Below are 10,156 nucleotides of genomic sequence, written 5' to 3'. Positions count from 1 at the left end.
AGTGCCGAGTGTGCGTGTGCACGTGAAGCGTGTGTTCTCCATGCCCCGCCTCTTCGTTTGCATCCCTTGTATATTGTTCACGTGTGTGTTGCGTTCACGTCGACTTCTCGTTTTATTCAAGGGAGGAAAAAAAACTGTACAAAACTTGCGAGATATTATTCAAATTCCCCTTTTAATTTCTTGTTTGATTTCCTTTCTTCAAATTGTATGTAATTATTTTTCCACAGTATACAGAAAATAAAAGAAGACACAGCTTTTCATAAGAACAGCGGCAACGGCTCCTTTATTCCTCCTAATGAATTCAATTGTTGTGCTGGAACCGAGTTTATTATTCAAATAATATTTAGTATTTTTAGATATGAGGCTGCAGGATGTGGCATGAAACAAAAAAAGAAGGTTTCAGCTCTTTCCCGTGAATGAGGTTGGTGCTTTGCTGTTTATTTAGGTCAAAGGATGAATGACTGAACCCAAACAGTTGTTGTGACAGATTCTCAGCTCAGGTGGAAAGCTGTAAGTGTGTGTCTGTGTATCGCACACACACACACACGCACACACAGACACACACACATGCAGACTGTTCACCTGCAGGAGAGTGAGACGTCTGCAGAGTCTCACTCTCTTGTCCCCTTGACTCCTTTTCACTTGTCCTCTTCCCCCTCCTCCCTGATCTCTTCAGCGTTCCTCTAATGTCTTCCTCCACTTCTACTTTTCTCTCTTGACGTCTCCTGTCACTCTTCCTCACGTGAAATATCATCCTCTTGTCCTCTGAACATCTTCCCTCTACACCTTCATCTCCCTCTCTCTCTCGTCTCTCCTTTTATTTTGTCATTTCTCTCCTCTCCTCCGTCCTCGGTCCTCCTATCACATCACATATCTCCTCCTCTTCTTCTCATGTCTTTTCCATGCATTTGCTTTTTCTCTTCACCTCCACTTTTGCCCTTCTTCTCAGTCCTTCTCACGTCTCTCTCCCTCCCCTCTTCTCCATCTCTCTTCTCCAGTCCTCTCTTTCCTCTCCTCTCTTTTTTTTACCTCTTTTCCCTTCCTCATCTCTTCACTCCTCTGTTCTTTTCTCATCCTCTCTTACCTTCTCCACTTCCATCTTCTTTCACCTCTTCTTCCTCTCTTCTCACCACTTCTCTCTCTCCTCTCGCATCCCAAACCTTCCCCCCTTCCTTCATCTCCTCCTCTACTTTCCTAACATGTCCCTTTTTCTTCTTCGATGACCATTTCTGTTACTTTTGTTCGTCCTCTGTCCTTCTCTCCTCTCCTCTCTCTCTTCCTCCTTTTCTCTATTCACCTCTTGACCTCTCCTTTCCCTCTCCTCCTCCTCCTGTTCGTATTACTCCTTTCACTTCTTCGTGTCTGCACTCTTCTCCTCTCTCATGTTGTCAGTCCACTGCAACTTTCCCCTCCTCTACTTTCCTTTCCTCTCTCCCCTCCTTCATCCTTTTTTTCTCCTCAGTCACCCTCTCCCCTCTCCTCTATACACATTTTGCAGTAGCTTTCATTTTTCTCCCCTTCCTCTCATTTCCTTACCTCTCCTCTCTCGATGCGTCTCCTCTATCACCTCTTACATCTTTTTCACATGCTCCCTTTTCATACATCAACATGTTCCCTCCTCAGTCCTTCTCCCCTCTCTCCTCTGAGTGACAGGAGGGGGGGAGGAAGAAATAACAGATATGTCGGAGGGGGGAAAAAGAAAGACAAGGATAGAAGACGGATAGAACGCACACCCTCCGTTTCTCATCTTTACTTAGCACAGATTAGTGATTATCCTCTCCTCTTTCTTCCTGCTCTCATGGAGGAATAATGTCTGGAATAACCTTCAGCAATGCACTCCCGAATCCAGTGGACCTCCCTCCCCTCCTTCCCCATGCCCCCTCCCTCCTCCTCCACCACCAATCACTTCCATTTTATCCCCTTGTTCACATTTGAAGCAGTCGTTGTATGGATTATGGCCCCTCTCATGCTTGGCACCGCACTCAGACCCTGAGATATATTATCATATTAGTGGAGAATGATGTAATGCATTTCAAGACATTTGTCCTTCGCACACCCTCTGTCCCTCCGCAGATGATGTCACTGGCTTTGTGTCTCCGAGGCAGAGAAGTCGTCAAGTGGTTGGTTTTTTTTTTTGTTGTGTTTTTTTTCTTCTGTTTGATGTTGTCGCCATCTTGTGGCGAGAGAGCGGTATTGAGCAATTAATGTGAAGAAAAGGGAACGGAGTAAATTAGGATGGAGGCAATTATTCATAACTCAACCGGAGGATAATGGGACTCATAATGGATGTCCTTGACGTCACTGTACTGATGTGGTCTGTCGGGGTCGGGGACAGAACGAGGAACCAGACAGTTTGGATACGACTGGATTACAAATCAGGGTTCGAGCAATGTGTGTGTGGGAGCGTGGAGACAACGACAGGAGAGTGGGAGGAAAGTCAGTGACAGCAGTTTCATGTCAATAATTAAGATCTTTTGATTTGGACATTTTCACTTTAAATATATAGAATAAAATAGTGAAACATTGTTCCCCCTAATGGCAACACAGAGGTCTCTTCAAACAGAACGATGATGACAAGAAAATGTCCAGGTCGAAGTATGTGTAATCCAATCAAAATATCACATGAGTTTGACCTGTAAAGTCGTATTGAAAACCAGTATGTTATTGATTATTTCATAAGTTTCATGATCAGGTCAAGCAATCTACTAATAATCAGAATCAGAATATGCAATATATGCTAAACTGTTTTATCATTTTCTTTATCATGTTCAAAAGACATAGGACGAAGGGCCGTTCTTGGTCAGATGCATGGTGCATTTATTATATTCTTTCTTACTTGTGAAGGTTGTATTTCATGTTGAACTGTAAGAAATACCTCAATAAAATATCAAGTAAAGAAAAAAAAGACAGAGGACAATATGACATATTTAAAAACATTTTTTTAATCAAATGATGCTATACAAGCATCTGTCCCACCACCTCCTCCTCTACTTCTCTAATACGATTAGCCTCTCTTTAGAATGGCTACCAGTTAAGTTATACATATTTTTTGATATATATTGTTATATCTTAATTAAATTGTAGACCGCAGATACAAACACAGACCAAAGACAATTTAGACAGCAGTTAAAACACAGTATAAATAGTGTCTAAGTCATATTGTCTGATTGATTATTTTTACATCCCTAACAATTGATGTTTTGTAAGTTATGCAAAAAGTAGTTTTCATCACGGCTCTTCGTATGACGCTGGCGTGGTTTTAGTTTTCTTGTGCTGTTCTGTTCTGACTTACACTGAAAACTAGGCGACTGTGTCGAACAAAGAACGACAGATTCGGCTGTGACGCGCCATCTGCATTTTAATGGCATACAAGTCACTCTTAATCTTTCCCAATCCACAATCCACAGACCCTCAAACCCATGAAGATGAAGAACAAATCTCTCGGCGCTCCACTTCAGCGCCATGTCGTCCAACAGAATACTCCATCTCCGCGCTTGTCTCGCCAGTTTGCAGCGTTATCTATCTGCTGTCTTTCCCTTTTATTTTTTCTGACAGATGAGTTCAAGAAATCAACTTGACTGCTTATTTTAAACCCACCAGTGTTGGAGGCCTCAAACCAGAGCCTTTCCCACTGGTTAGTTTGCAGCCTAATCAGATGCATGTAACTGGGTTCTTTGAGAAAGAAGAGGCTTAAGCAGCATCAACACAAAGAAAGAAAGATCTGCCAAACAGTTTCCACTGATCAGCCGGGGAATTTTAAACCATGCGTCAAATAATCCATCTTCAAATAGAGGAAGAAAGAGCGACTTGGATCATACTCTGAATACATTTGCATTAGAAATTATTGATACAAATGTGTTAAGTCAACATCCATGAGAAAAGATATTTATGAAGTCAGGATTCATCCCTGTTGTCCACCTCTATTATTCATGTGAGTTAGCAAACTTGTTTAATATCTTTATGCCGTAGATTGATATTTTAATTGAAGAATATAAACCTTTATTGTCATTATAAAGTGGTTCTCTTTACAAAGTGGTCATCAGAACTACAGTATATATAATATGCAGGAGGATTATTGAGTCAAGATGCTTTTGCAGGTTCCTCTTTCTTTGGCACGCATTGGCTGTTTTTAGTGGAACCATTTACAGTTTACCACAGTTGTCTTTTGTTTTGCGTAGGCTGCATTGTCATCCGAAAATGCAAGAGCAAATATAGACTTTTGAGAAAGGAAGCGGTTAATGTGGCAAGTGTAGATAACGACGAGTCAAGTGAAGAAAAAGAACAAATACAACATGCACACGCACACAAATTAAAATATGTGTTTAGCTATATACTGTATTGACACTAATTTCACATCTTTGTTTCCTCATGTTTTCTTCTGTTAAATCATGGTTTTGTCCCAGTCGAACAAGGATGAAAAGTATCCTCAAAAGTTTTTAGAAGATATTCAGAGCAGTAATATGAACCATGTCTCTGAACTGGTTCAAAACTTGACTAAAAATGCCATCCAGCTGAAAGTGGTAGCATCGTGCCCACCCTGCGGTTCCCCTTCAGGTAAACTTTGTTAGCTCTGTTTGCTCTGTTAGCTCTGTTAGCTCCATTAGCTTTGTTTGCTCTGTTTGCTCTGTTTAGCTCATTTAGCTAAGTTAGCTCCGTCAGCTCAGTTAGCTCAGTTAGCTCTATTTGCTCTGTTAGCTCAGTTAGCTCTGTTAGCTCTGTTTGCTCTGTTAGCTCAGTTAGCTCCATTAGCTCTGTTTGCTCTGTTAGCTCAGTTAGCTCCGTTAGCTCTGTTTGCTCTGTTAGCTCAGTCAGCTCCGTTAGCTCTGTTTGCTCTGTTAGCTCAGTTAGCTCCGTTAGCTCTGTTTGCTCTGTTAGCTCTGTTGCTGTCTTTAACGCTGTTAGCACCGTCACCACAATGTTAAGAGCCACGTGGAGGCACTGGATATGCTCTAAATGTTTTATTCAGCACCTTGGAAGATAATTCTGGTGTAACATACAAAACTAGTTGCTCTTAAGGGAATACATTACTTAAGATAAGATATAGTGCTAATACTTATTTAAGCGAAGCCTGCAGGTTTAGTTGAAACACACAATTGTTCTTGCTAATCATCTTGTCGTGGACTTATACATTTAAATCTGTCTCCTCGACAAAGAGTTGAACTAAACTAGTCTTTATTTGTACAGATCTCATGCGGTAAAACAGAGATTAGAGAGAAACAAAATGAGGAATTTATGTCTTCACACCCTGAACAAGGTTCTGTGGTTTTGAGAACTGAGGCGTCAACCCCGTGGTTACTTTTTTGGAGCAAAGTCAGTTTCATGTTTATTCTGCTGAAGAGCAGTGGTGTGCACAGGTGCAATACTCAAGTGGCCATTGAAGCTTTTTGTTAGTTTGTTTCAGAACACAGGTTATTGCAGCGTGTCGTGAGACTCATGTCTGTCTTTGTGATCTTTCTGGCGCTGCTCGTCTGCATCGAGGCACGAGGTAGGAGAAGAACACCGTCAACTAAAATGTTTTAATTGATTACATATCTAAGAAGAGGGAGGGACTTCTGATAACTTGAGAGAAAGTTAAAACAAATCATATTACATTTAATTTAGGCCTACGTCATGGTGCAGTTTTTAGGTGACAGACAGGTTTAAGAATTAAAACAGGACAAAAGGTGAATTTTAACCTTTTAAAAACCAAGGTACCCATATATGGGTGTTTTCATGTATTTTTGCAAATAAAACATATAAATCACAATAAAATATCTTGATGTTATACACCAAATTAAACACCAAAGCCTTTGCTACAAGAATCAGTGAGCCATTTAAAAGAAAACTCAAACAGAAAGAAAGATAATCATAAAAGTATAAAACAAAAAAACAACCCAAATCAGCTTAAAATCAGCATGTTTCCAGAACCAGCAACCCTTAGCCTGGTGCTATCAGAAACAACCTGATGTCCAGAAGCAAAACAATTCCACACAGAGTCCAGACAATTTGTGTGCTTGTTTTATTTTAAAGGGAAATATTGGTTGTTTTATACATTTTAAAAAATTTAAAAAATAAAAAAAAATCTTAATTTTTTTTTTTCTTCTCCAAATATGACTAAATGTTACAAATGTGAGCCCTCGCCTGACTTTTTTCTGCACTAAATCCTCTCTAACTTTGTTCTGCTTCACTTTATCAAAGTAGAACAATGCAAAAATTATGTTCACACTTTGAGGTAGGATTTGGGAGAATTTAAAAGCTTACGAACGCATTATTTCTAGGTAAAAATCATGCTAAAAGTGCTTTTTTTTCTAGGCAGACCTGAAACTTTACATTCCTTTCTGTGTGTCAGCTTCATTTACTCTTAACCAGTAACACTTAGACTGATATTTACACATCTGAGCAAAACTTAACATTATACTTGTTTATTAACTCCAAGATTATTCAAATAGCTCTAGTGGTTGCAGAGACACAGCCATTTTAGTTTGTATGTCATTTTCAAGCAGAAACCTAAAAAGAGGCTCGGGGCTTAGGTGGCCTCACTGCTTCCTAAACTAAAACAAATAGTTTGTTTCTCAAGAAAGATTGTAGCAAATAATAGTTTAGTTTTCAATGCTCAGCATTAAAGTCAAAGCCTCTGCATATCAATTCAAGAAATGTTTCAAAAAAGATCAACATTGACATTCAAAACATATTATCAGTATACTAATGTAAATGTTATTATAATGTGAACTCTTAACATCATGATTCATTCAGGAGATTAAGAAATATTTGTTGCACTTTGGCACATGGACAAAAGGAGCAAAATATTTAAATTTAGTGAACAAGAGTATGAGTGAGAGAAACTTTACTGCTCCCGTAGTGAAACTACTTCAGTGAGCAGTTTGATCAGCATCTTGCTCTCAGAGGGCTGAGTTTCTCTTGTTAAACTCTTCTCTCCTGATGCAAAGACCATGTAAGAGATTAAAGACCTCTTCCACTCATTGATGAGCTGAAGGTGTTTGAACTGAGTAACATTCAGTAAGAATCATATATGTGTGTGATTTGTATTGTATTGTGTGTTTTCACAGGGACCAGAGTGACTCCTGTGTTTGTGAAGACGGGAGATGATCTGCTTCTGAATGTTGATGATGTTCCTGAGGATTATTTACTTGTTGCGTGGAAATTCAACAAAACGGTCGATTTAGTGAGATTTCCACTTGTTGGAGAACGAAATGTGTTTCCTGATTTCACTGGAAGGATTGAGTTTACTGGGGAAAACTTCTCTGTGAAATTGAAGAATCTCCAAAAGGCAGACAGTGGAGTTTATACTGCACGAGTGTTCACGCTTGATAGAGACAAACAACCAGCTGAGTACAAGGTCACAGTTCAAGGTGAGTTCCTTCACCTCTCACACACAGACAGAGAGTCTCTGCTGCCGTGTTTCCTAAATCCTTCACAGAAACTTTCCCCCCATAGATCCAGTGTGTCCAGTTCATCTCTCAGTGGACTCGGGGGTCTCCAGAAGCTCCGCCTCCTGTACCTTCAATGTGACCTGCAGCACACAGGACGCTGACATCAGCAGCACTTTCACATGCGTCCAAATAACCTGCAGTCAGGAGGGAGGAGAGCAGGCAGAGGTCACGACCTCTGGTGCTTCTCTCCAGGTCTACCTGTCGAATAGCTCAATCATCTGTCACCATAGTAACCAGGTTAACGAGCGCGAGGACATTACAATGATTGAACAAGTTTGTCCTCAATATGATGGTAAGGTTTGCTTAACACTTGGAGCATATTAGCATTTCTAGTGAGAAAGAAACTATTATTTGTTTGAAGTGAATGAGCTCTGAACATGTCTAAAGCACCTTGTCAGCTAGAAAGCACAGAAATGTTATTTATAGGAACACTAAAGTACATTAATAATTATATAGCTCATTTACATGTTTGGTATAAAAAGTGCTATTTACATGTTCAAGTACAGAACATGAAGTTTAGCATCATAGTTTCATTTAGCACAAAATTGACAGCTAAGCTGAAGAGTACATAAAACTATGACGCACAATGCAGTGTGTAAAACTCAACTGCACTTTGTAATGAAACCACATACTTTGTTGTGTTGCAGGTTCAGAGGCGCCCTCTGCTGGTGCGTCTGTGTACCTGCTGAAGATAGTCGTGTTCTCTGTCGGTCTGATCATCATGGTGTCTGCCGTCATCACCGTGCACATCATGGAGAAGCTCAACAAGCACAAATAAACTAATTGTTTATATATATATAGATATATATATCTATATATATATCTATATATATGCCACTGATCCACAGCTGGTGGTCGTGACACCCGAAGAAAAGGCGATTTAAAATTGAAAGTATTCATAAAATCAGCTTTGTCAATGTTTTATGTTGATGGGAATGTTTTCAAAACGTTGACTCAAGGATGTATTTTGGAGAGAAAAAGTGAAAGTAAACTGTGCACGTCACCTCTTAAACAAAATACTGGTTATTATTGATTATACTCAATATCACTGTTTTCACTTTGTAGATTATTGCACAGAGGTGACCATGTAAAACCGTTTTGGGAGAATCTTTAAAAAATAAATACCTTTTTATTTTCCTATGTCAAGTCCAACAATATACAATAAATACTGCTGATGAATAAACTGTACACTGCATGAGGTCCTGTACATAATTAAAATAAACAAAGCTTCATACTTATCTTGTATTTGTGTGATTAATGGAAACCTAAAGGTCACGTGGAACTGACCTTTTCATTAAGGAATCAATCAGCACTATTCTTATAGTAAACACACTTCACACACTGAATTCATGACAAAATATATTACAGAAAAATAAAACAGTTCATGCCATGAAAGCTTTTTTTCTCTGCGTGGTGTTCCTGATGTTCAGCACATCTACAAACATTTTCAAGTTCATTCCTTTTTATATTTTAAAAACAAAACACAAAGATACTACAAGAGTATTCATACCTGCAGTATGTAAATCGTTGCTTGTTCAAATAATGAATAAGTTGCATTTTTACGGTACTGTAAGTAAACATTAATGACAGGTGAAGCAGTGAGTTATCGGCTCGACCCCAGTGACCCCAGCTGGGTTTCAACTTCCTTCTTTTTTCCCCACATTGTCGTTTCCTTCTTGTTTTGCTGCCGCTTCCAACGAAAAGTTTGTGTTTGGGAGAATCTTTCCATATCAGAGCACTGAGCACATCAAAAGCTTTTTGTGACACTTAAATCAAACTGGAAACTTTAGGAACTGCAGGATGTGGAATACAAGTCCTCATTCATTGTTCAGGGACTGGCCAGACTTGTTCACCTGAGCATACACGCTCTCTGGCAGAGCCGGGCCTGAAGTCTCACAGAGTTCCAGGGATCCAACGTGAGGTCCTACCAAGTTGTAGATGGAGGATGGATCGAGACCTGAAGCATCTTCTGCTGGACTCTGATACGTAAGTTGGTTCACTGGAGCGGGCTGCAAAAATATATCACATGCATCCTTAGCAAACAACTGACATTTTTAAGATACACTTAAAACACTATCACAATGAATTTGTATCTGACATGCATGAAACCGCTACAAAACATATTTCCTGGTTTCTTCATGAATGAAGACATCACACTGCAGCTTAAACACAAGCCCATAAACAACGCGTCTACGGCCACTTTGACAACACAGGAAGTACAGAAAGTACATAAAGAAACTGCAAAAGAGAGTATTTTTACTGAAACTAAGGTGTGCGAAACAATGGACACACATGCAGACGATGAGTGCAGCTCACAACGTTCATTGTGTCAGAAAATGCAGAAGTACAAAGCCATCGGCTCAGGAGGAAGTCACATGTAGCTTTTAGGTTTACAGGAAGAAGACAATACAGCTGTGATCACATAGATGTGATGTGAATAAAGACCTGTGGTCTATTTGAAAATACATCGCTGCAGTATTCTCGACACCAGCATGGGTTAAGATCGCAATGATGCAACAACTAAGACACAAGCAAACGACACAAACCAGCAGAAAGAAACACAGTTTGAGCGGATTAAGTGCCAGACAAGACCAGGTTTGGACAAATGGGTCGTGGTGCATCAGGTACATCGAGTCCATTGTATTACATTTGAGCACAAGCAAGCAGCACAGGCAGTGATGTGCATGCAGCAGCTAGGAGCAAGCAGCAGGACCTGGACACAGATG

General features: G+C 39.8%; 2 protein-coding genes across 2 annotated transcripts in view; one reads left to right on the top strand and one right to left on the bottom strand.

Moving 5' to 3' along the window:
• Positions 1-5,375: 5,375 nt before the first annotated feature.
• On the top strand, positions 5,376-8,208 carry LOC137782286 (CD48 antigen-like). Its single transcript, XM_068571507.1, has 4 exons — positions 5,376-5,485; positions 7,047-7,349; positions 7,435-7,722; positions 8,078-8,208. Exons 1-4 carry the CDS (start codon positions 5,434-5,436, stop codon positions 8,206-8,208), a joined length of 774 nt encoding a protein of 257 aa, XP_068427608.1. The 5' UTR covers positions 5,376-5,433.
• A 666-nt stretch (positions 8,209-8,874) lies between these two features.
• LOC137804975 (SLAM family member 7-like) overlaps positions 8,875-10,156 on the bottom strand; it is a 4,674-nt gene continuing 3,392 nt past the window's right edge. The window contains exon 7 of the mRNA XM_068604543.1: positions 8,875-9,439. Coding sequence (XP_068460644.1) covers positions 9,248-9,439 — 192 coding nt within the window. The 3' untranslated portion in view covers positions 8,875-9,247. The remainder of the gene's footprint in view (positions 9,440-10,156) is intronic.

Source organism: Clinocottus analis, unplaced genomic scaffold (genome assembly GCF_023055335.1).
Source record: "Clinocottus analis isolate CAN_PGR_092001 unplaced genomic scaffold, fCliAna1.0.p SCAF_11, whole genome shotgun sequence".
Lineage (NCBI taxonomy): Eukaryota > Metazoa > Chordata > Actinopteri > Perciformes > Cottidae > Clinocottus > Clinocottus analis.
The sequence above is the reverse complement of the archived record's forward strand: the minus strand, read 5'-3'. Positions and strand labels throughout refer to the sequence as shown.

Bases quoted from the DNA above. Each gene is read 5' to 3' on its own strand.
- LOC137782286 (XM_068571507.1), top strand. From the start codon at position 5,434: ATGTCTGTCTTTGTGATCTTTCTGGCGCTGCTCGTCTGCATCGAGGCA. The intron at 5,486-7,046 runs GTAGGAGAAGAA...GTGTTTTCACAG, and splicing joins CGTCTGCATCGAGGCACGAG to GGACCAGAGTGACTCCTGTG. The intron at 7,350-7,434 runs GTGAGTTCCTTC...TTCCCCCCATAG, and splicing joins GTACAAGGTCACAGTTCAAG to ATCCAGTGTGTCCAGTTCAT.